Source organism: Macaca mulatta, chromosome 2, assembly GCF_049350105.2.
Source record: "Macaca mulatta isolate MMU2019108-1 chromosome 2, T2T-MMU8v2.0, whole genome shotgun sequence".
In the NCBI taxonomy this organism is placed as follows: domain Eukaryota; kingdom Metazoa; phylum Chordata; class Mammalia; order Primates; family Cercopithecidae; genus Macaca; species Macaca mulatta.
In genome coordinates this window covers 8,753,155-8,780,217 of record NC_133407.1, presented here as the reverse complement: position 1 = coordinate 8,780,217, position 27,063 = coordinate 8,753,155, and the positions used below count along the sequence as shown (strand labels likewise).

The 27,063-nt window shown below is 38.4% G+C and overlaps 1 protein-coding gene across 23 annotated transcripts in view; it reads left to right on the top strand.

Annotated features, from left to right (window-relative positions):
- The window catches only part of TP63 (tumor protein p63), a 526,038-nt gene extending 500,331 nt beyond the window's left edge, over window positions 1-25,707 (top strand). For 10 of the 23 annotated variants that reach the window (XM_077991177.1, XM_077991175.1, XM_077991178.1 and 7 more), the window contains 2 exons: window positions 1,555-1,691; window positions 8,483-9,934. In XM_077991177.1, the coding sequence (XP_077847303.1) occupies window positions 1,555-1,691; window positions 8,483-8,597 (252 nt within the window). In that variant the 3' untranslated portion in view covers window positions 8,598-9,934. Of the gene's footprint in view, window positions 1-1,554; window positions 1,692-8,482; window positions 9,935-14,868; window positions 15,027-17,789; window positions 17,935-19,225; window positions 19,320-22,645 lie in introns of those variants that run through there. The other 13 variants (XM_077991167.1, XM_077991168.1, XM_015132502.3 and 10 more) reach the window with 3 other exon arrangements.
- Window positions 25,708-27,063: the final 1,356 nt, after the last annotated feature.

Sequence of the window (27,063 nt, the reverse complement as noted above, 5' to 3'; positions counted from 1 at the left end):
ATTTTGTTGGTGTTTGGTGAGTGGCAAATGTGCTAGACCTTGAGCATTTAGAGTTCAGTAGGACACAATTCTTACTTTCAACTACCTTGCCTTCTATTGAGGGCACAAACAGTTATAATGTAATAAAATAAACATTTCCTAGATCAAGGCCTAGTGCTGTGTGAGTACACAAGAAGTTTCAAAGATGCAAACTGTAAGAGTAAGATCAAGAAAAGCCTCTCAGAGAAGGGGCCCCACAGTGGGGATGAGTAAGAGTTAATTCAACCAAAGGTGGAGAACATCTTTCGTTTCTGAATTCTGACTAATTCTGCCTTTCCTACTGGGTGCAGCAACTGGGGTGAGGCAGGTAAAGTGCCTAGGGTGCAAAATTTAAATAGTCCCTCACTCCCAGGGCAACACACCTATGCTAAGTGCCTCTCTTGCCTCACTCTAGTCCTGGCCCTGCTCATCCGTTGCTTGGTTTGCTGTTGTTTTTTTGGAAACAGGATCTCACTTTGTTGCCCAGGTTGGAGTGTGTGGCAGGATCATGGTTCACTGCAGCCTCAGACTCCCAGGCTCAAGCAATCCTCCCACCTCACCTCCCCGGGTAGCTGGGACTGCAGGTGCAGGCCACCACGCCGGCTAGTTTTTGCACATTTTGTAGAGAAAAAGTTTTTTCCCAGGGTGGTCTTGAACTACTGAGCTCAAGCAACCTGTCCCCTCCCAAATAGCCCGGATTATAGGTGTGAGCCACCATGCTTGACCCTGGTCGTAACTGTAAAAGCTTTTAAGACCTTTTTTAAAAAAGATTTTAAGGTACTCTCTTAAAGAAACGTATTTTATCGCACATGAAAACTTTTATTCTATCAGACATAGGTACAATCTATTCTTATTTTTTGTAGTAGTTTAGTTTTATGAAGGTGTTGCAAAAATGGTATTGATGAATATGAATCATCTCATCGCTCATAAGATAAATACAGGATTAGGTTTTTATGCACCTCTGGTCACATACATTTCATCAACAGATAACTATATAACTTCATTTGTTGTGTGTTTCTGTTAAGAGACATTTTATTTAATATATACTGTTGACTCATTAACATCAGACTCGTGGCCAATTAGCCTTATAACTCCTGCCTGAATGAAGTTTCTCTAGCACACATATTTTCTCCATAAGGCATGGAACAACCTCCCACTTAGGGACACTAGATAGCACTTCCGCACTGCCCTTGAGGGTCTTTTTAAATAACAAAATCACCAATGAAAAGCACAAAAATGTAAAAATGTGGTGCTAAATAGATCATGAAAAGAATGTGGGTTTACGGCATAAGAGCTACAAGATGACAGAGCATCTCCTTGTTCGAACTCAGCTGGGAACACGCACAGGTGATTCAAATTTTTCATCACTGCACAGGTCTGAATGACCTCAAAAGGGTCCAGAGTATTGATTTTCATGTTACAAATAAACGTTAGCAAATAAACAAATTGCAATTACAGAATCCTCGAATAATGAGGATTGACCACACTTCTAACAGTTCTACAGCTTTTCATGTTTCCTTCTTCTCACTTCCACAGGTTAGGGGCCGTGAGACTTATGAAATGCTGTTGAAGATTAAAGAGTCCCTGGAACTTATGCAGTACCTTCCTCAGCACACAATCGAAACGTACAGGCAACAGCAACAGCAGCAGCACCAGCACTTACTTCAGAAACAGTGAGTGTATCAACGTGTCATTTTAGGAGGCATGAGTGAAGGTGACTTTATGTAGATCAGCAATAGTGTGATTGATGGGCAATGTGGAACATAATGGGAGATAGCAGATTGTCATAGATTCAGATGACCTGGTGTGGCAACCCTCTTTCAGTTGCAACCTTTTTATGTGTCTTATAACCTTCCTTTGGGAATTCCGCTTATGTTCTGAAATTAAATACAAACCATTTCTGGTGAATTACAGAGAAACTCACACTAACAGTTAGTTTTCTTCTCTATATGCCTGATCCATACACACTAACAGTAAGTACACACTCTATTTGGTAGTAATGTGTATATTTGAAAACATGAAATCATTTCTCATCCCAGTGGATTGTCTTGTAAATCTCCTGGGATGCACACTGTCCACTCTTGGGAATAACATTGTAGACCAGGGATAGCAAATAGGCTTGACTATAACATAAAGTGGCTTGTTTGAATGCTGTAGTGAGAAGAATTCTGAAACCTAGTGCATGATAATTGGGGAAATATCTGGGTGCAGAAGGATAAAGTAGCATCATGTTGCCATATTTTAGCATCTCTGCTCTAGATTGTCTTCCAGCAGTACAAATTTTTATATAAATCAAGCCAGATTTTTCAAGTATATTACCATGTACATATAACCTATTTATATGTTGAGCTTTGCCTTGAATCTTGGATCTTTCATGATGTTATTTTATGACTGACTAGAATAGTTCTTATGAAAGGATGAGAGGTTGACCAATCAGGACCCTGTTTATATTTACCTTTCTGTGGTTAAAAATAATCACTGGTTTAATTAAATATTATATATGCCCTGGAAGTATTGTCAGGACTGTAGATAAGTATAAAACATATACATTATGAGCCCACTTGAGTAATGTAGACTTTCAACTTCGTACTTTAGGCAAAAAAGAAGGCAAAAACTATCTTCCAGAGGTGAAGATTATGTTTTACAATAGAAATACAAATGAACAATAAAAATGGTTATTTTCTATGTTATTAGCTGTTGTAGGGAGTTAGCTATAGAAAACGTAATAAAGAGGGCTTATTATTATTATTATTATTATTATTATTAAGTCTCACTCTGTCACCCAGGTTGGAGTGCAGTGGCACGATCTTGGCTCACTGCAACCTCTGCCTAGCAGGTTCAAGCGATTCTCCTGCCTCAACCTCCCAAGTAGCTGGGATTAGAGGCGCCCACCACCATGCCCAGCGAATTTTTTGTATTTTTTGGTAGAGATGGGGTTTCACCATGTTAGCCAGGCTGGTCGTGAATTCCTGCCCTCAGGTGATCCACCCACCTCGGCTTCCCAGAGTGCTGGGATTACAGGCATGGGCCACCGTGCCTGGCCTAATTGATTATTTTTCTTTAATCAATATGAATGTATCTCTGATGGTGAAGAAACATTTTCTGAGCACCTGTTGTCTACAGGGTGGAGTGGACGGCAGGGAGAAAAGAAGCACACTCTCTGTTCAGAGGACTTTACGCTATTTGAGCATCCAAGATCCTTTTTGGCCAGAAGGGATCTCACCATGTACTTTTAGCATAGAAGTTTTGCAAATTTTAATGGTATGGCTTTGTTTGTAAGCCCGAGCAGAAAGTTTAATCACACAGAGTATTCTGAAGGCGAATTACGGTTGCAGGCACAATTTCCATTGCGAATCAGATGGATGTTTTGGGATGTCAGATGGAAATATATACTAACATATTTAAGTGAAAAATGACTTAGTTCTTATAAAATCATACAACCAAGATCAAAGAAACAGAGGCCTGTAACATCATTTATAGATCCAGGAGGAATATCTACCTTTCCCAAGAGAAGTGTGTCATGGTATTAAGAAACACCCCCAAATTTCCTCCTGTTCACTCTGGAAGTTTGACTATACCAAAATGACCCCCAAAGAATCACTAAGTAATGTATCATGCTGAACTAGTTACTGTTCAGTAGGCTTTCTTTTTTTTTTTTTTTTTTCACTTAATAGGGAAAGGTCTCATATGTAGCAGAGGAATTGGCAAGCTGCTTTTTGTAAAGTCCTGGTAGTAAATATTTAGATTTTCTGGTCTATATTGTCTTTTGCCAACTACTCAGCTCTGTGGTTGTAGCACAAAGACAGCCGAAGATAATGCATAAAGGAAAGAGAATGGCTGTTCCATAAATGGAATTTGCTTTATGGACCCTAAAATTTGAATTTCATGTAATTTTCGCATGCCATGAAATATTATTCTCCTTTTGATTGTCCCTCCCCCTACTAAAAATTGTAGGCCGGGTGCGGTGGCTCATACCTGTAATCCCAGCACTTTGGTAGGCCGAGGGGGATGGATCATGAGGTCAGGAGTTTGAGACAGGCCTAGCCAATATGGTGAAACCCCATCTCTACTAAAAATACAAAGATTAGCCGGGCATGGTGGTGCGTGCCTGTAGTCCCAGCTATTTGGGAGGCTGAGGCAGAAGAATCGCTTGAACCTGGGAGGCGGAGGTTGCAGTGAGCCAAGATTGTGCCACTGCACTCCAGCCTGGGCAACAGAGAGAGACTCCATCTCCAAAAGAAAAAGAAAAAAATATACATATATATATATATATAAACTATTCTTAGCTTGCTGTAGTTTGATAGTCTGTCTTACAGATAAATGAGATGGTTCTCCTTTCATTGCTTCTTGAGTCTCCAATTTGGTTTGATAGGTGTACTTGGAAGTTAATATGTATATTCCAAACTAGAAAGGTATTAAAAGATTTTAGGAAATCCTAAAGTGGTTTTTCAGGTGGCATTTCAGTATCTAATAAAAACAATACCAGCCCTGAATAGATATCTTTTTTGTCTGAGAAAGTGAGGCATGCCTATCCAGAAATAAAATGCAGTTAATGACAACCTCATTGTCAGATGAGGCTGGAATAGTTGACTTGATTCACGTCACACGTTCTTATTGAAGATCTGCTATGTGAAAGCATTAAGGATAGAAGAGAGAAAGATGTAGCTCCTGCCTTCCCATGGTCTACAATCTAATGGTGAATTTCTAACCTTAACATTCTGAGTTTGAAGAAAGCTCTGAAAATTTATTCTCAGCATTATGCAAGTTAATAGGACAATTTTAAACAGTTTCTGTGGATCATATGAGAAAAAGAATAGTTTCATGTCATCGTTTTAGAGACTTGACAAGCCAGGAGGATTGACATCATTCAGTTCAGGGACATATGCTAAATGTATTTGTTTTTATGACATACACAAAAATACACAACCCTCTTTTTTTATACCATGAGTACCCCTTGCTTATTGTTTGACTAGCTCACATTGCTCTAAAGGGAATTTTTAATTCATATTTCATAAAATAATCTGTGTCACCAGAGCAGAAAACACATGTTAATATTGTGTTATTTTTAAAAGCACACAAGATTTTAGGGACATATTTACACTTTTTTGCATGTGAGACTACAGATAGATAAGGAACTATAGCTTCGTAGTTCCCTGTGTGTTCATTTAAATGTGTTACATGCATGTTTTTGAGTTGATATCTCACAGTTGCGATAACTTGTGCATGAAAATTAACAGACTGCAAAATTAAATCTGCAAAATATAGACATTTGGTCTAATTATGTCATTGTAACATTACATATACATGGGTCTCCAGTGATTGATATGCATCTATATAAATCTTTCAGTTGTATTCTTCAGCTGAGTTTTTTTAGCTCTTATTTTCATGCAAATCTCCAAGAAAGAGCATGAATGACTAAACAAAGAAAAATGAAAATCTAATTTCCTGACAATCATTTGAAAAGAATAAATCAGCTTGGAAAATACCTATAATAGCCTGTGATTTTCTTTCCAAAAATGTAGTACCAATTTTATGCTGGTAAGGAATCAATTTTGTATTTTTCTTTATAGTAGAGGGAAAATTAGTGGGAAGAGAACGTACTTTCTGTAAGGTAGCACTACAATATTTTTACTTTAATTACTTCTATTAGCTTCCCACTATGTGTTTTCTTCTGCTTGCTTTTCATTTGTGCATGGTTTTTCTTTTTTAAAAAATTTCTTCACAATTACCTTCATGATCATAGGTTTTATGGAAGATAGACTTTGCGGAGTTGCTGTGAATCAAATTGTTACAGATACAAGTAGGCTTTACACTACGAAGAAATGTGATTTTAGTTAATTTGCATATATTGGAATAAATATAGAGAGTTATGTTTCTAGATGCCAGAATCTAATAGAGAGACGAATCAGACCTGTGTTTAGACTTCTTGCCTTCATATTATCAAGGGGCATTAACGGTTAAGACAGATTTGCAGAAGCCTCGTGAGACCTGTTTAGCAATGTTTTGACTTCTGTACTTCAGATCAGTACTATTTCTTTTTCATCTTTCAATAGTTTTCCCTTATTCTTGGCTTCCAACATAAAAATGAGGCCGACATCACTTTGTTACAATTTGGCTTAGGTTAGCTCTTACTTTCCTCTGGAAATTTATTTTTGAGCTTCTACAGGATGAATTTTATTTAAATGATAAAACAGATCTGTGACATCCTGATGAGCCCTTAGTGTTTCCTTCTCTTTCATGATCACTTGATAATTGCAGCTTATTAGTAACACAAGTCAGAGATTATTAGAACAAAGCAAGATCTTAAATCCATGGTTCCAGCCCCTCACACCACAGCCAGAGGAACTGAGGCTCTGTGATTTTATAGCCAGTTTATAATAAAGCTCAGACTAGAATCAGATTAGAACACAGAGCTGTTTGTAATGTTGTGTTGTGCTTCATTGGCAGCTAAGTAAGTAGTTAATTATAAAATTTAAACATCTATTTCCATTTTTCTGTCTCTTTTTTGTATGATTGTTGTAGACATGGAGTCTAGCTATTTTTCCCAAGCTGGGCTTGAACTCCTGGGCTCAAGCGATCCCCTGCCTCAGCCTCCCAAATAGCTGCGGACCACAGGCACACTCCACTGTGCCTGGCATGGTTTTCTGACTCTGTTTTCAGTTACTTGGGATTTATTCTTGTAGATTCAGTTTAAAGTCCTGTATCTTTAAACTTGTTTGGCAATGGTTATCAAGAATTTTGATATTTTGTCTCAGACTCATGTATTCGAGAGAGAAGCAGGCAATATTTTCAGGATTATTAACGTAGAAGAGAGAAAGGTACACAAATCTCCAAGCAGACAGAAAATGTCAACACCATATTTCTAGGTTTGACAGAGAAATCCTCCACGTTTCCAGAATATCTGTTTGGAATTACCAGCTTTATAGGTTAAAAACAGATGAATATTGATAATTTCATATGATTCACCCTTATCGTTGTTATGGAACTACACAAGCTTTTACAGTTTACTTTTTTTTTTTTTTTTTTTTTTTTGAGACAAAGTCTTGCTCTGTCAACCAGGCTCGAGTGCAGTGACGTGATCTAAGCTCACTGCAACCTCTGCCTCCTGTGTTTGAGCAATTCTCCTGCCTCAGTCTCCTGCTTAGCTGGGATTACAGGCACCTGCCACCATGCCTGACTAATTTTTGTATTTTTTTTTTTTTTTTTTTAGTAGAGATGGGTTTCACCATGTTGGCCAGGCTGGTCTCAAACTCCTGACCTTGTGATCCACCCGCCTTGGCCTCCTACAGTGCTGGGATTACAGGTGTGAGCCACCGCGCTCAGCCTACAGTTTACTTTTGAATTTCATAGTTATGAAGTTTTCAGGGCAGAGATTTATTATCTCTGAATTGGTAATGAAGAAAAAAACTCAATGATTAATTAAACTCAGATGGATTACATTACTTTTGTAACTTCTCTCACCTCATTGCGGAATCAGGCTCAGTCCCAGGTCTTACAGGTCTTTAGTTGGCTGTACATTGCTTCCCTATCCATTTTTATCAGGGCATATTCTGTTAAGATGATATGAATTCTTGCTGGTGACATGGTTTACTGAATCCTAGCATTAAGCAGATAAAAATGGCTTTGTTCTTTTGAAAGGTATAGCCAAATGTGATTCAAAAAGCCAATCTGGGAAACAATTTCCAAACAGTTCATGAGTTTGCCCAACTTTTAGCAAAATAAAAGGGTTTATTTCTGGCATCCTTGTGGCATAAATAATTTCTTAATTATGCAAAAAATTGCTTTCTTGGGCTTGATATATACATTTATAGGCCGAGTTTGTTACTCAAAGGATTAAGGTATTTATCTGTCTCAATCTGGGAATATCCAAAATACTCATTAAACAGTTCTTTGTAAATGCATGATGACACAGGCCCCATTCTGATAATATCATATTTCTCCATACCTCACACTTAGGCTAGACAAGAACTGTAATGAGGGATAATAATTGACCAGATGACATTTTACAAAAGATTAAACTTTATTCTTCTTTTACGTTCCTTTTTTTAACTAATTGAGTCTGGTAAATCATATGCTAAGCACTGTGTTAAATACCTTGATCTACCTTATCTCAGTGGTCCTCGACTGAATCGCCTTGTGTAACTTGTTAAAAATATGTTTTCCTGGATGCCAGCTTGTGTTGGAAGGGAGCCAGGAAAATGCATTTTTATAAGTTTCACAAGTGATTCTGATGTTCATTTCTGTTACTACAGCCTTATCCCATTTCTTCCTCATAAAAATCTTGAGAAGTCTCAGTAATTTTAAAAGAAGATAAATTGGAAGAACAAAAATAGTTTTTCAGGCACTCTATTCTGTCTATACTATGATCATGAAGGTATAAGGAGTGCGTTTCTGTATTCAATTGATTTGAATAGATGAAATCCTAAGCCTTCATTGTTTTCTTTTCTCTGGTTCCTCTCTGCAGTCTCCTTTCAGCCTGCTTCAGGAATGAGCTTGTGGAACCCCGGAGAGAAACTCCAAAACAATCCGACGTCTTCTTTAGACATTCCAACCCCCCAAACCGATCAGTGTACCCATAGAGCCCTATCTCTATATTTTAAGTGTGTGTGTTGTATTTCCATGTGTATATGTGAGCGCGTGTGTGTGTGCGTGTGTGTGTGTGTGTGTGTGTGTGTATCTAGCCCTCATAAACACGACTTGAAGACACTTTGGCTCAGAGACCCAACTGCTCAAAGGCACAAAGCCACTAGTGAGAGAATCTTTGGAAGGGACTCAAAACTTCACAAGAAAGGATGTTTTCTGCAGGTTTCGTATCCTTAGACCTGCCGCTGGTGGGCGAGGAAGCACTGTGTTTGTCTGTGAGCTTTCTGTTGTTTCCTGGGAGGCAGGGGTGGAGTGGGGAAAGGGGCATTAACAAGTTTATTGGAACCCTTTTCTGCTTTCTTCTGTTGTTTTTCTAAAATTCATAGGGAAGCTTTTGAGCAGGTCTCAAACTTAAGATGTCTTTTTAAGAAAAGGAGAAAAAGTTGTTACCGTCTGTGCATAAGTAAGTTGCAGGTGACTGAGAGACTCAGTCAGACCCTTTTAATGCTGGTCATGTAATAATTTTGCAAGTGGTAAGAAACGAAGGTGTCAGGTGCACTGCTGGGCAGTGAGGTGTGCTTTACCAAAAGTAATCAACTTTGTGGGTGGAGAGTTCTTCTTTGTGAGAACTTTCATTATTTGTATCCTCCCCTCCTGTGTAGGTAGAACATTTCTTAATGCTGCGTACCTGCCTCTGCCACTGTATGTTGGCATCTGATACGCCAAAGTTTTTCTCGTACATGAAACCCTGGAAGACCTACTACCAAAACTGTTGTTTGGCCCCCATAGCAGGTGAACTCATTTTGTGCTTTTAATAGAAAGACAAATCCACCCCAGTAATATGGCCCTTACGTAGTTGTTTACCATTATTCAAAGCTTAAAATAGATTTTAAAGTCCTCTCACAAAATCTGTGATTAATTTGCTTAATTAGAGCTTCTGTCCCTCAAGCCTATCTACCATAAAGCCAGCCATATCACTGATACTGTTCAATGCATTTAGCCAGGAGACTTATGTTTTGAGTAAATGAGATCCAAGCAGACGTGTGTTAAAATCAGTACTCCTGGACTGGAAATTAAAGATTGAAAGGGTAGACCACTTTTTTGTTTTTATTCAGAGTTTAGAGAATCTCTGTTTCTTTCCATTTTAAAAACATATTTTAAGATAATAGCATAAAGACTTTAAAATTTTTCCTCCCCTCCAACTTCCCACACCCAGTCACCAGCTCTGTATTTTCTGTCACCAAGACAATGATTTCTTGTTATTGAGGCTGTTGCTTTTGTGGATGTGTGATTTTAATTTTCAATAAACTTTTGCATCTTGGTTTATCTTGCAGTTTTTTTGTTTCTGTCTCTCTCACTTTTTTCCTGTTAAATACTAGAATATTCTCATGTAAGTGCTTGAAGTAGCACGTGTAGGTCTAAGGAAGAATAATAATAATAGAATCGTTACTTTGTTCCTGTGTGCGTTTCTTCTGTCAGTATTCGGTGTTTTTATTTAAGATACTCTGTATCAAGGTCACCAATCGTAACAATGAACTAAAATGCCTAAACTAACTGAAAAAATACTTTAGCCCTATGAGTTTTAAAGTTTGTCATAGGAAGCCAGGCACCATAGAATCATTTATTGACACTCCTGACAAACTTCCAGTTGTATGTTAATTTGCTAAATTTTCTAAAATGAATTACAATCAAATCCAAATGTTTTAAATAACATGGTTTCTGTGACATAGACATTAGCAAATATTTGGCCAGAAACCAACAGTGGAACCTATGTCCAGTGTTTTTTATTTTATTTTTTTTTAGTTACAATTTGTTTTGAGCCTTGAATAATTGCTTTTAAAAGCTTCATAAGAAGTTCTAACCAAAAAAAAACTAGTATTTTAGATAAATATTTCAGAAAAAAATACCTTTATATTTGTACATTAGTACTAATGTACTAATAAAAGTACATTAGTAAAACCAGATGCTCCTGTTATATTTGCAAAGTGTTTTTCAATTGGTCTAATAACTTTGATTCACAAAGCCCTTAAAGGATTGGTGAGTACATTTCGTTTTTTGATATTTGCTTTTTCTTTCAGAAGGGTTTTTCTTTTCTTTTGGCCTATTTTTAAGTAAGTTTTTGATGTGTTTATAATGACTTGTATATAAATGCACATATTTGAAATGATGGAAAATATTAGAAAATTACAGTTTTCCCTTCTAGAGAATAAATGCTGCACTGTCTTTAGAAGCGAGATAACTCAGCTAGAGAGAAAAGTCACAGGCAGGCATTACTGGCTAAAATTGAGAGAAGATACGATTCTTTTTCTGATGATAGTCCATGTTGCCCCCAATGCTTTTTTTTTTTTTCTTTTCTGATCTTTCTCATAACAAGGATGCTCTGCTCTGCCTTCAGTATCCCTTTCCGCTCCCAAATTCTTTACTCCAGAAATGGTTTGTTGAAATGATTTAGCCTAAGCTATCACTAAATCCTACTAGAATGTTGCTTTTTAATTAGCGATGGAAGATTTTGGCCAAAAGAAGGAATCTAGTGGAATTCTAGGCATCTCGGTGGTAGATAATGTAACTTGTGTCTTTACAGGAATTTTTTTATTCTACCACATAGATAGTCGCAAGGGTTGGAACCAGAAAACCTGACTTTAAGTCCTGTATGTCCTAAAACCACTTCTCGCTTTTCAATTTTGAATTTTATCCTTCAGAAACTGTACAGAAGCTTATATTGTTAAAGTTAAGAACTGGGACTTGGCTTCAATGGGATTTTTCTTCGAAACTAGAAATACGTGAAATATTATTTTCTACATCTCTGTTACACCGAATTCTTAGAAAAATCTAGTGAGGCTGTAGAGAAAACAACCTGAGGTGTACACCTTATGATTTTTTTCTGCAGAAAGCTGGATTCTTACTCTTTTGGGTTTTTTGGGTTTTGAATAGGGGAGGAGAGTGTAGGCAATAAAACCAGAATGGTACAGGTCCTGTTGTTATTTTGAACACATTTTCCTTCTCTTTAGTTTCTCCAGAAATTTTTGGAATATTTCACCTAAGAACTGTTATATTAAATTTGTATTTAAAAAAAAAAAAAAAAAAAAAAAAAAGGTTGTTCTTCCAGGCTTTCAAATTGGCTGTGAGTTTATTCAGCCGTGCTTCCTTTTTCACAGTATGTAGAAGTTATCAGAATGCTTCTTTTAGTTCAGTCATTGTGAAATTAATAATAGACAGAGTACCTTGCTCCCCTTCCTTGTGGCTTTAAAACTCACTTTTACATTAAAGGGAAGGCATTCCAAATTTCTGACCTTTCCTGACTGTTAACCCCATTCAACTGTTCACCCTCATTTCTGGATATGTTCAATTAAGAATCCAACTTACCTCTGGCCACTTCCTCCTATTAATTCTTACATCGTTAACTTCTATCCCATGGGCCATACATCAGAGTGTGAAATATTCGGGGCTGGAGGGAAACAGTCAAAGATGCTGATGTTTCCTGAGCGCCTACAAATCATTGGACCCTGTCCAGGGCTGTTACGTGATCTCAGTCTTAATAGAAATCTTCTAGAGTAGGTATAATGTCTGGGCTACAGGTTAAGAAAATGGGACTCAAGAGACTTATACAACATCCTGCATCACTTAGTTTGTGTTAGATCCAGAAGGCGACCCAGATGTTTTGATTGACTTAAAATCTATGTTCCTTCTTTCTTCATCTGTGGTTTCTGACCTACCCTCCTCAAATTAGTGGCTTATGATGAAAAATGGTAAATGAACTGATAAGATAGTCAAAAATAGTAACCACAAGCTAAAGAAAGCAGGAGGTTATATAACAGGAATTGTAAGAAGGAATTTACTCTGAGTGTCCAGAAAAAAATGCAAAACTTTTAAATGTATTTTTATTTTTCCAATTGCGGATATTAATGATTCAAGCCCTGCTATTAACTCTTGCTGTACATTTGACTGGTTTGAGGAGGGACAGATAGAGAGATCTCCTTAGGTTACAGAGGACCAACTGCATCAGGAATATGGGCTGCCTGGAATCTTAGGTACTTTTCAGTGAGCAAAGAGAATTGAAGAAACATCAGCTGGCAGAGAGTCTCCTTACCGCCTTGCCCCATGCTTTGCTATACTCTGATGTGGACTAATGGATGATCCTAAGTATAGCCATGTGTGCTGACTCTTTGGAAATGCTCCCCCACAGGGACAGAGTGGATTCAGAAGTGCTTGGTAGTAGCTGGAGTTACCTCCTTTGCCCCTGTTCCATCTTGGTCTCCTACATTTCTCTTACTACTTCATCTATTTCTTGTCCCTATAACCTAGAAAAAACAATAGGTGCCAGGAGACCTGGTTCTGTCCTCAATGCATCCATTTAGCAACATGTGACCTTGGGCGTATGTTTTTTCTTAGAACCTTATATTTACCCATATGTATATTTGGAATAGTAATTTCTGTCCATCTCTGCCCTGCTATACCATCACCTGCTCCACAAGGATGGTGTGACAATCATTCAGAAACTGTTTTATAGTTGGGAGGATTTATTGTATCAGCACCAGCATATATACACAATGTGGATCTATAATTGTGAGTATTTGATAAGGGCTAAAGAGAAAAGTCAATACCCTTCTACCTTAAAGGCAGTGATTGTAAAATACACCTGAATTGTTGATTGTACATTAATTGACATGATAACTTATACACATTAAAATAGAGCATGTTGTTTGCATTCATCTAGCTGTGGCTCTTCATTGGCATGGAATGGAGCCTTCCTTATTTCATGTAATTATGGAGAATGCAGAGTGGCAGCTTCGAAAGCCAGCTTCGAGGGCCATTTTTAAAATGATGTTTTCAAATATGCCATATGTGCTTGAAACCTGGATCCATTTACAGAACCTCTAAAATTTGAATTATACATACATTTGCAGCTAAAACTCAAAGAAAAAATTTATCTCCCCTCTAATGTAAATAAGGCTGTGACAGGGAAAAGGTAAACAGGAACAACATAACTCATTTTGTTTGAGAATTTTTAAAGGGGAGTTTTCCCATAACAGACTAGAAACTTGCTTAAAGTCCAGTCTTCATTCTGTGGTCACAATAATTCAATGTAGAGGCTGCATAGTCTGTACATTTCTTCCTCATCTTCTCTTTTTCAGTTCTCATCATAGCCGTATAAGGTAGGATGGATTATTACATCCATTGCCTCCACTACTCTATGAGTGTCTCAAAGATGGGGACCGTGTCTTAAGTTCTATTAACTCAAACATCCGACTCCTGCAGCAAGTGTAAATGTATGTGGTTGGTATAGTTTTCTTGTGAGAAAACAAAAGCCAGGATGTTAAGGTGCTCACATGGGCATCTAAAGTATCCTAATATATGATGGAGGAAGGCTTCAGCTCTGACTTTGTGACTCTCATTGTAGTACACATCACTAGTTTTTATATTAAGATAAAACATCAGGAATGACAGTTGAGTTGAGAATATTATCTGTAAGATATAATGTGACAAACCAGTTCTAGTAACTTTCCAAATTCAAGGTCACGCTGAATGGAAAACTATTGGGTTTTTATCTTGCTTTGTTTTTTTTGTTTGTTTGTTTGTTTGTTTTCATTTCTTCCAGGAGACTTATGGAAAGTCAATAGAATAGTTATTTGGGCTTCAGCGTTCTCCTGTGTAGAAATGCTTTTGGCATTCCAGTAGGTTCTCTCATACATCATGAACATCTCTGTTGAAAATTCATGTTTCCAAGTAGGGGCCTCTGCACGACAGCAGGATGAGCTGCCAAATGCCCAGTTTGATTGGCTTCATAGTCATTTTTTTCTGCTTATCCCAAATAGAATATGCAGAAAACTACCAATGGAATGCCTTAGCTGCAGTTTGAGGGTGGGATATCCATGTTTTTCGTCAGCCTTTAAGTCTTTGCTCAATTCTTTTCCCTAACTGCTTTTCAAACTTATTTGAGTTGAAGGGGAAAAGAGGAGAAGGGAATGGAGAACACAATTGAAGGGAAAAAAGGAGGCAATAATTTTCTCTCTCTCAAAGGAAATACTAAACCTCGCACTCTGCACATTCAGGAAAAATATGATTTGATGATAGCCTCGCAATCAGTTTCTCCCTATTCAGGAAACATTGTCAGATGGAAACAAAATTAACTTCTTACCATTAATCCTAGAGGAATGTTTTCAAACGTTTGATTGCAAGCCATGTTTTAAACAGAGACCTGTTGAAAATCAACAGTCCCCACTCTTCAGTGTCCCGTGCTCACCGTCATTTCCACGTTTGTCTTCCTAGGACCTCAATACAGTCCCAGTCTTCATATGGTAACAGCTCCCCACCTCTGAACAAAATGAACAGCATGAACAAGCTGCCGTCTGTGAGCCAGCTTATCAACCCTCAGCAGCGCAACGCCCTCACCCCTACAACCATTCCTGATGGCATGGGGGCCAACAGTAAGAGCATCTCCTTTTAGCCGTGGCTGAAGGATGAACAGGCTAGCATAGGACAAGTCTCTGGGATGGGGAAAAGCATGTTCTTAAGCTCCATGAGAGGCACCGTGGGACAGATCAAATCAAAGTGGAGTGGCTTGGGTTTCTGACTGTGAACCTTTCACTTTTTAGGTTTGTCGTTCATTGCAAAATATACTACTGGTAGAGATAGAGAAGGATGTTTCTTCAGTAGGGATAAGGATTTCTGTGAAAAGAACAGTCTACTTCTTGCTATCCTGGATGGAGACTCACCGCCTGCAGCCTTTGAAATAGTCAAAAGAAAATGGATGCAACATGCATAAAGTAGCATGTTTCAGTGAACTTAAAATCTAGAGAAATAGGCCGAGTGCAGTGTCTCACGCCTGTAATCCCAGCACTTTGGGAGGCCAAGGCGGGTGGATCACTTGAGGTCAGGAGTTCGAGACCAGCCTGGCCAGCATGGTGAAACCCTGTCTCTCTTAAAAATACAAAAATTAGCTGAGCCTAGTGGTGCATGCCTGTAATCCCAGCGACTCAGGAGGCTGAGGCACGAAAATCACTTGAACCCGGAAGGCAGAGGTTGCAGTGAGCTGAGATCACACTGCTGCACTCCAGCCTGGGGGACAGAGTGAGACTTGATCTCAAAAAAATAATAAGAAGAAATCTAGAAAAGTAGATTATAGTCTGGACTCTATGAAAAAAACACCTCTAATTACAAAGAAGTTACTTCTCTAATACTTCATTTTCTATCCATAAAATTATCACTTTATATACTTAACATTTTATGTCTGTTTCTCTATAATCCTGGCCTTTTAAACTCACCTATTCTATCCCAGACACAGTCAGTAAGGAATTGACCTACAAAGCAGCCTGCCTTTTATTTCTTCTCACACACATTCCTCATATCAGCTAAGTACAAATGAAAAAGACACTGTAAGAATTGGGCCTCCAAGTGGATGCTGACTGGCATGTAGCTTTACTATAAATAGAGTTATCTTCTCCACTAGGACTAAATCTAGCAAAGTGGATACACAAACTTGAAGGGAAAAAAAGTGGTGTTAAAAATGCAAAAGATTGTATAACACCCTTGGGGATACTGAAGACTGAACATTGCATGGCTATCATATAGTCCCTACTACCTAAAAAACAGTACCCTCAAGCTTGTCTTTTGAAATCCTAATTATTTTGATCAAACCTCTAAACATGCATTTCAGTGTTGTCTCTTCTACAGAAATCAGGGGAGGCTAGGATTATGACTTTCTGTGGTCTAGTGGCACACAGTCATTGTTTTGATTTTTTATTTTTGTTTCAGACAGAGTTTCGCTCTTGTTGCCCAGGCTGGAGTGCAATGGTGCGATCTTGGCTCACTGTAATCTCTGCCTCCCAGGTTCAAGCCATTCTCCTGCCTCAGCCTCCCGAGTCGCTGGGATTACAGGCGTGCACCACCACGCCTGGTTAATTTTTTGTATTTTTAGTAGAGACGGGGTTTCACTATGTTGGCCAGGCTGGTGGTGAACTCCTGACCTCAGGTGATCCACCCACCTCCGCCTCCCAAAGTGCTGGGATTACAGGCGTGAGCCACTGCACCTGGCCACACATTCATATTTTAATGAGATAGAGGTGTGTGTGTTTGGAATGGTTGCCTGTTATGGCAAACATAGACTTTAGAGTGAGATCACTCACTAATGACAAATGCATCATAAGGCTTAAAACCTGACCCCATGACAGGTCTACTTTGACATAAAAAGAATAGAAACCACTTATTTTCAACTTTATTTTACTTCTTGTGACATCTTAGAGTCCTCAAGTTCCTTCTTGGGATGACAAAATTGTGATAATAGTGATGATGGTTCACATTTGTATAACTTACAGTTTGCCTACTTGTTTCTTATTTGTACTTCACAATTATTCCGGAAGGGAAACAGACTGAGATGTGATCGAGTATGCTCTTTAGTTAGTGGCAAAGACCTTTTCTAGGCATACTGCTACTCACTAAAGTAGAAACAAATTGCATTAATCTTTTAGTAAATTATTTTGTTCTTTTTGACATGAAGGCAAAATTCATTTCATAAATATTGATATTAAGCTTTTTTTCTCTATCAGTGAATGTTTACACTTCATGGTTTAGTAAAATATCAGCAAGTATTGGTGGTGTTCCTGTATACAACCCTGAAAATGGACCATAAGTAATAGAATATTTAATTGTATCCTCATTTATTAGGCACATGAGTCCTTCTAAATATTGAAGTCAGTCTTCCTATTCCCAAATAAATATTCCAAGGGTCACTCTTTCATTCACAGATTTGTGCATTTATCCGTTTAACCTAAATTTACTGAGCACCTACTCTGTGCCAGGCACTGTGCTAGGGACTGCCTGTAAGATCTAATCTCTCTGCTTGCACAGGTTAGTGAGGGAGACAGAAGTATAACCCTTGAAGGCAAACACAAGGAAGAATATGTTAACATTAAGAGCAATTAGCAACTACAGAATTAGAAGTAGAGAAAGGGGAGGAAAGAGATTGTTCTAGGACAAGGTACAAAAGTCAAGAGGTGCCTAATTAGTTTGGAGTCTGACCGTTCTGTTTGACTAGATGTAGGCTGCTTGAAGGGGTGTAGTGAGAGAGAAGATTAAAAAGGAAGGCTGGTAGTTTAGGCCGTTGATAAAATTTAACCAGACAAGGTGGACCACGGGGATGCTGGTGCATGATGATGGCAGTAACCCTTTCTGTTCCTCCTGCTTCTGTTCAGTTCCCATGATGGGCACCCACATGCCAATGGCTGGAGACATGAACGGACTCAGCCCCACCCAGGCACTCCCTCCCCCACTCTCCATGCCATCCACCTCCCACTGCACCCCCCCACCTCCATATCCCACAGATTGCAGCATCGTCAGGTGAGTCCACAGCATGTGCCTCTGGGGGCCTGTCCTAAGCCTCCCGGGATGGTGGAGGGCGGATACTGTTATAGTCCATTAAACCGTTGGAAGGAAAGACAGCAGTCCTATGGTTGGAGTTCAGTCACTATTATCTCTGATCTGTGGAGTGGTCAGCAATGTTTTATCAAGGAAAACTATAATCAGCATGGAAACAAGAGAAAATGTGTGTTTATAGGCATATTGTTTTCATGTCTGTTTCCCTCGCCTTCACTTACTCCCTTCCTCCTCTCTCACATTTTTACATTATCAGTTGCGGCCCTCAAGTTGGTGCTCAGGGCTGGGTTTCCAAAAGGGCAATAAACTTGCTATCTTGCTCCTTTTCCTCTCTCTAATCCTCATAGCTCTCAGCCACCATGGGACCATTATTTTGGAGTTGGATGTCCATAAAAAGTTTTAATGCTATCCAAAATGACAGGGACTTTCAAAAACTGATGGCCTTTACTACTTTGCCTATGAGAAATGGGCACACTCCAGCAAAGGGGGAGTTCAGATAGGTAGAATAAAGAAATGCATGAAGTCTGAAAGATTTGATTCCCACAGAGGCAAGAGTAGGTTCCCAGATTTCTTGCCCAGTGCGTATGTTCTTCTTCTGCTTCATGTGCAGAATGATTGTTTCATTTGGCTACTGGAACAATTTGTGTTGATTTTCCTGCATGTCAATCACAGGGATGGCAAAGTGCATGGCCTATTCCACCCAGGGTCTGTTCCATGATGATGGTGGCATCATCATCAGTCTAAGACCAGCACCAAAAGTAAGGGGATCTGTATCCTGAGGAGGAAATAAATCAAAAGGCATGATCATGGAGTAGAGGCCTACAATTTTTTTCTTAACCACATGAACCATTCTCACAAAGCCCAGATACAAAACAAATAAAGTAGAGATGTTATTTTTGAAGTGAAGAGCCAAGCAGCAAGAAAGTTAGGAACCTGAACACTGGACTTCCCTTTCACCCTTTGCAATGGTTTCTAGGACACTTACACGGAACCCTAGAATTCCACAGATCACCATATGATAATCACTGATCTGCAGGAATCCTTATAGTCGATTTTAATTTCTATAGACCTAAACTTCATGTCATCAATAATCTCCAAACCTCAGACTTAAGGCCCACATATATATTATCCACTCCTAATCTCTTATGTAGGGCATCCAAGGGCAAAATGTTGGGTTTTCCCTTATCTCGCCAATGCAGTTGGGGTGAACTTTCTTTTTCTGTTTCCTCCTTCCTCTTCCCTCCTCCCTCTGCAGTTTCTTAGCGAGGTTGGGCTGTTCATCATGTCTGGACTATTTCACGACCCAGGGGCTGACCACCATCTATCAGATTGAGCATTACTCCATGGATGTAAGTAACTGTTAGACTTTTCTCAAATTTTATTTCTTCATTTCTTTCCTCTGATGACAACTGCCTCGTAGTTCAATCCCTGATAGTTTAAAAATTTGTTTTTGTCATGCCCCCAATTATCCATTTTGATGGAACCCATAACTATGTTAGAAAGATTCCCAGGCCTCAACCTGTACATATTAGAAACTTAGCAATCAATCTTCTTTAGCTTGTCTGATCAGTCAACAATTGTCTATTGCACCGATACTATTAGCAAGATGGGAAAGAGGAGCTATTCCCACAATCAAAAAAATTATAATTTCTAAAGAATTAACAAAAATTCTCGAGTGTTCTCATTAATTTGTATAAGTTCCCAGAAAGGACAGCAGGACACCGGTGGTGCTATTCTCTTAAAAACATGGAGAGATGACACAATAGTCATTTGCCATGACTATGTAAGACAAAACTAGGAGTAGAACACAAAGGTGTAACTTACAGTCTTTAACTTTATTAACTGGCCTTTTCTGCCTTTCTTTAAATTAGTACCTTAAGGGAGATTCAGCTGTTCCTCTCAATTAAAACTATATGTTCCTTTACTAATTTTCAATTTTATAATAGTGCCCAGCCATTTCTAATCATTGGGCATGATCAATGGCCATGGGGTCAAATCCCAATCACCCTTTTTAGTAGCAATGAGAACTTGGGGTTATCACTTTGCTTCTCTGGGCCTCAGTTAATAAAATATTGGATTCAAATTACTCCTTTCTGGCTTTGATATCCTTTGATTTGTCTTTGAAACAAGCTGGGCGAGAGGGACTTTTTCTTGCTTCCTGCTCCACTTTTCGAACTACTGCTCACACGGGAGCTAGTGTTGCTCTGGTTTATGGCAATCTGATTTGTCTCTTAGGCCGCGCTCTTCATGTTGCTCTCTTTGGGGTTCACTAGCCTCTCTTCTAGCTTCCAGAGGGTACTTTGGACTGGTGGAAGAAGACAGTCTCTGCCTCTGCTGCTACTTCTATGTTGGGGCCTCTTTTTTCCCCCTCCTTGAGCACCGATGCTAGAGATGCCCCTGCAGCGTGAGAATGCCCCCCACCATGAGGTGACATGTACATAGTGTACTGCCCCTATGCTCCCCCGTCTTCACCCCATAAATCACTCCTGGTTGCTGCTCCCTGATAGAATCAGTTATAAGTGAAAACTGCAGGGAAAGCTTGAAGAGTAGGTTCCAATATGATTCTGAGAACTTTACAACTACTTCCATCCACTGAAAAGGACAGAGTTGCCCTGTATTTGAGAGAGCCTCCTGTAGTAGATTCGTACACTTTGGAACAGGGAATCTTCCTCTTCCCTATATTTTTAAAGTTGTACTTTCCTCTTGCTCACTTATTTCCACTGGGGAATATGTCAGGATGCTCCCTTGATCATTAGGATCTGCAGATGCCCTCTATAAGTTCATTTCTGCTGATGTCGACTAAGTCCTATGCCAGTCTGTGGGCCACAGCTTTCTCACCTGTCAGTCATTAGTTAAAATCTATCCAGGGCATCATGAAAATTAACAGAGTCTAATTTACAAAGAGCTTTGCATTTACTGAGAGCCTCAAAAGTAGGAACAATCCAAGAAACATAAAAAGCTATGCTTGTTTAGGCCAGGCGTGGCGGCTCACACCTGTAATCCCAGCACTTTGGGAGGCCGAGGCAGGCAGATCACGAGGTCAGGAGATCAAGACCATCCTGGCTAACACGGTGAAATCCTGTCTCTACTAAAAATACAAAAAAATTAGCTGGGTGTGGTAGTGCATGTCTGTAGTCCCAGCTACTCAGGAGGCTGAGGCAGGAAAATGACGTGAACCGGGGAGGTGGAGCTTGCAGTGAGCCGAGATCGCACCACTACACTCCAGCCTGTGTGAAAGTGCGAGACTCCATCTTAAAAATAAAAAATAAAAAAATACTATGCTTATTTATTTGTGATTGACCTTCTTTATAAGGTATTCTTCTGCTACAGTAAGAGATTAGGAATACCTCTAATGGCCTGAAAATTCACACCATAGGAAAATATGACACCAAACTACAAATTTCCAAATTGAGAAATGTTGGGAAGCTGTGCAATTTTCTCCTCCTCACCTCAGCTTCTTCCTGCATATTTCTAGAAGGAGACACCCTTTTCTCAGCTTTTCTCTTAGAGCCAGTCTAAGTTATTGGGCATCATCACTTCCTGGAAAAGGAATGTGACCTAAATTTGGGGAATTTCATTAGTGTCCCCATAACAAGCAAAAATGAGGTACCAATACAACATAATAATAACACAAATGGCTAGTATTTATATAGTAGAGTATGTTGTATTTTTTAAAATATTTTCATAACTGTATTTACCTATGAGTCTATAGCATCTTTTGCCCTATAAAACAATTGTATCTCATTTTACCGATGAAGAAACTGAGGCTGCTAGAGAATAAGTGACTTGCTAAAGTTCTATAGCCAGTCAGTGACAATCAAAACCTCTGCCATGGTTTTCTCACTCCAAGCACAATGTGCTATTTACCTACCATTCTGCCCCGTGAAAATATGAGCTATCACTGAAACAATCTAAAAAAGAGCTAATGCAGATAAATGTAAGCGAAATCACCACAGTTAGTTAAGGTTGACCCTATTTGTAATGACTTCTGCACCCATTCACAGAACATAGACACAATGGCTCTGCATTTTGAGACCTTGCTTTATTCAAACACCAAAAGACCTTTTAGATAAAAGGGCCGTTTCAGGTTCTGAGGATGCCCTAAGTCCCTAATTTTTTCACTTAGTTATGTGACTTTAAACTTGTCAACCTCTCTGGCCTTCAGTTATTCTATCTATAAAACAGGTCTAATAATGTTTACTACTAATCTGAGGATTAAATGATATCATGAATATAAAATAATTCAGTGCGTGGCACATAGAAAGTACTCAATCTTTTCTTCTTATCTCCTCAACCAAGTGGTGGTGACATTCCTTTAATACCTTTCTTCTAGTGACTAGCCAGGTAAATTCAAGCATCAGTAGGTACCTCACGTTTCTATTTGGGATTTTTGCCCTCTTATCTAGCTATTATCCCAATTTTACCAATGAAGAAACTGAGGCCAGTAGAGACTAAGTGAAGTGTTATACACAGGCAGGAATGGCACCTCAATGGCTGTGCCTTTGTGCTTAGTTACATAGAGTTGAAGACTCAGAGAACTAATTTTATTTTCTAATTTGTGGATCAATAGATTCAGATCAATTAAACCAGAGCATCAGGGAATGACAGCATGTTATGGACTAAACGTCAGTTTTTCTCGTTTTCATTCTCCATGACACCTTCCCCTATTGCACAGGATTTGGCAAGTCTAAAAATCCCTGAGCAATTTCGACACGCAATCTGGAAGGGCATCCTGGACCACCGGCAGCTCCACGAATTCTCCTCACCTTCTCATCTCCTGCGGACCCCAAGCAGTGCCTCTACAGTCAGTGTTGGCTCCAGTGAGACCCGGGGTGAACGCGTTATTGACGCCGTGCGATTCACCCTCCGCCAGACCATCTCTTTCCCACCCCGAGATGAGTGGAATGACTTCAACTTTGACATGGATGCTCGCCGCAATAAGCAACAGCGCATCAAAGAGGAGGGGGAGTGAGCCTCACCACGTGAGCTCTTCCTAACACTCTCCTAACTGCCCGCCCCCTACGAGGCACTCCTGCTTAATCTCCAAAGCCTTCTCCTTAGCTCCTCCCTTTCCTCTTCTGTCTGATTTCTTAGGGGAAGGAGAAGTAAGAGGCTACCTCTTACCTAACATCTGACCTGGCATCTAATTCTGATTCTGGCTTTAAGCCTTCAAAACTATAGCTTGCAGAACTGTAGCTGCCATGGCTAGGTAGAAGTGAGCAAAAAAGAGTTGGTTGTCTCCTTAAGCTGCAGAGATTTCTCATTGACTTTTATAAAGCATGTTCAGCCTTATAGTCTAAGACTATATATATAAATATATAAATATACAGTATAGATTTCTGGGTGGGGGGCATTGAGTGTTGTTTAAAATGTAATTTAAATGAAAGAAAATTGAGATGCACTTATTGACCATTTTTTAATTTACTTGTTTTGGACGGTTTGTCTATACCCCTTCTCTTAAGGGGTATGATGTATGGCGATAGGTATCTGGAGCTTAATGCTACATGTGAGTGACAATGATGTACAGATCCTTTCAGTTCTTTGGATCCTAAATACATGCCACATCAAACCTTTGAGTAGATCCATTTCCATGGCTTATTATGTAGGTAAGACTGTAGATATGTATTCTTTTCTCAGTGTTGGTATATTTTATATTACTGACATTTCCTCTAGTGATGATGGTTCACGTTGGGGTGATTTAATCCAGTTATAAGTAAAAGTTTATGTTCAAACATCCTCTTTAGTTTTTGGTTGGGAATGAGGAAAATTCTTAAAAGGCCCATGGCAGCCAGTTCAAAAACACCTGATGTCATGTATTTGAGCGTATCAGTAACCCCCTTAAATTTAATACCAGATACCTTATCTTACAATATTGATTGGGAAAACATTTGCTGCCATTACAGAGGTATTAAAACTAAATTTCACTACTAGATTGACTAACTCAAATACACGTTTGCTACTCTTGTAAGAATTCAGATTGATTTGATTGGGACAAGTGCCATCTAACTAGTTCTAACAGTGAAGTTTTACTGTCTATTAATATTCAGGGTAAATAGGAATCATTCAGAAATGTTGAGTCTGTACTAAACAATAAGATATCTCAATGAACCGTAAATTCAACTTTGTAAAAATCTTTTGAAGCATAGATAATACTGCTTGGTAAGTGTTTCTTTTAAAGACCCTCCTATTCCATAAAACTCTGCATGTAGAGGCTTGTTCACCTTTCTGTCTTTAAGGTTTACAATAGGAATGGTGATTTGAAAAATATAAAATTATGAGATTGGTTTTCCTGTGGCATAAATTGCATCACTGTATTATTCCTTTTTTAACCAGTAAGAGTTTCAGTTTGTTGGAAAGTAACTGTGAGAACCCAGTTTCCCGTCCATCTCCCTTAGGGGCTACCCATAGACATAAAAAGGTCCCCACAGAGCAAGGGATAAGTCTTTCATGGCTACTGTTGCTTAAACCACTTAAACAAAGAGTTGGCTTGAAACTTTGGGAAAACGTGTAAATGACAATATTCCTCATAGATCTTTCAGAAAGATAAGACATTTTTTGCATGCATGCAAATGAGCTCTGAAATCTTCCCATGCATTCTGGTCAAGGGCTGTCATTGCACATAGGCTTCCATTTTAATTTTAAAGTGCAAAAGGGCTAATATGGCTCTAAAATGTAATGTATGGGCTGCCTCTGAAAAGTGTATATATATTTTGTGTGAAATTGCATACTTTGTATTTTGATTATATTTTTTTTTCTTCTTGGGATAGTGGGATTTCCAGAACCACACTTGAAACCTTTTTTTATTGTTTTTGTATTTTCATGAAAATACCATTTAGTAAGAATACCACATCAAATAAGAAATAATGCTACAATTTTAAGAGGGGAGGGAAGGGAAAGTTCTGTTTTGTTTTTTTTATTTTTTTAAAAATTTTGTATGTTAAAGAGATTGAGTCCTTGATTTCAAAGTTTTGTTGTACTTAAATGGTAATAAGCACTGTTAACTTCTGGAACGAGCAGGCAGCTTTGCAAACCCATTAAGGGGAAGAATGAAAGCTGTTCCTTGGTCCTAGAAGGACAAACTGCTTCCTTACTTTACTGACGGTTTGAATAAACCTAGGACTTCCGAGCTATTTCAGTACTATTCAGGTGACACTAGGGGCTTGCAAATTCCTGTACTATGTCTCTTGGATTTGGCACTAGCCAAAGCTAGGCATCCTTACTGGCTTACCTCCTCATGGCAACCTACTCTCCTTGAGTGTATGAGTAGCCAGGGAAAGGGGTAAAAGAATATTAAGCACAGAAACCACTAGAAGTGGGCTTAATGGAGTTCTCGTGGCCTCAGCTCAATGCAGTTAGCTGAAGAATTGAAAAGTTTTTTTGTTTGGAGATGTTTATAAACAAAAATAGAAAGCAGAGTTTTCATTAAATCCTTTTACCTTTTTTTTTCTTGGTATTTCCCTAAAATACAGTATGTGGGATATTGAATGTTAAAGGGATATTTTTTCTATTATTTTTATAATTGTACAAAATGAAGCAAATGTTAAAAGTTTTATATGCTTTATTAATGTTTTCGAGAGGTATTATACACGTGATACATTTTTTAAGCTTCAGTTGCTTGTCTTTTGGTATTTTCTGTTATGAGCTTTTGGGGAGCCAGAAGCCAGTCTACAGTCTCTTTTTGTTTTGCCAGGACATGCAATAAAATCAGAAAATAAATAAAAACTCATTAAGAAACTGTGTGTGTGTCTATCTGTGTCTGTTTGCCTATCTGTCCATTCTTCCATCCTTTGGCCTTACTTATATTATCGAGGAAGAAGAGATACCGAGAGAAACATTGCAGAGGTTCAAATGTTGATGTTTCTCATCTGAGAACAAATAATCATTCTTTTCTCATTTTAGCCAACCTACAAAATAGGAAAGACCAGAATGGCATTTTCATTTGGTGAATGAGACATTCAAAGTTTTAATACTTTATTTGATTGAGGTCAGAAAGAGTTTGCTTTAGAACAGGGACTAGACTTCAAATATTCCTAATGTCTAACTTAGTGACTTTCCAATGATACTCAGCAGTAACCTCATCAGTACTGTGGGAGTGGAAAGCAGATAAGCTTGTGGTATGTGGGAGCATGCTGCAGATGGTGGGTCCTGACTGGGCCATGTTCCCTTTTAAACTCATTGCTAAATATCACCCTTCAGTTATGTACATTGATTCAGCCCATACTATCTCTATCAAAATGGGTGAATTATTTTTATTAAATAAGAATGTATATTACTTTATGGGATAACATTGAATGGCATAAATACAATATAATGCCTTAGACTTATAAAAAAAAACTTTCCAGAATAACAAAAATATATAGTAAAGATGTCAATTTGTTTTTCTATTTATAGATATAATCACATTGTAAAGATATGTTCATATAGGCGAGCAGGTGCAGCTTAAAACTACCAAAAGATTCAATTCTTAGTCCTTGCAATCTAGGTGATAGAGTGCCAGAAATGAAACAGTTGATTCAATGATACCAGTATGAGGAATTTAAAAGAGCTATAAAAATGATTAATCATAGATCTATCATTTTGGCTCTTTTGACTAAATTTTTATTTTTATTTTTTCAGTAGTTCTATGTGTATGGCTTGGTAGTTCATGACTTTTATTTACTCTTAGAGGTCTTCTGGAGTAAAAGAAAAACCTACTTTAAAAAAATGCATTTTCTTAGAATTATTGGGTCTGTTAAACGCTCTTACAAATCCAAAATGCACTGTGGAAACTTGCTGATTTTTTTGTGTGTGTGTCTTGAGACTTTATTTTAGCCATTCTAGAAATGGCTTTATTTTTATCAATCAATTCTAATGAGTAAGAAAAGAATAAAAACCGAGAAGAATGGTGGGATTGCCCAAAACTGTGCTGTCCAATATGGTAGTCACTGGCTACGTGTAATTATTGAGCACATGGATGGAGCTAGTCAATACTGAGATGTTCTGTATATGCAAAATACACATTAGACTTCGGGGACTTAGAATCAAAATAAAAATATAAATAACTCATTGATAATTGTTTACATTATATGTTGAAAATTAAATATTTTGGGTTAA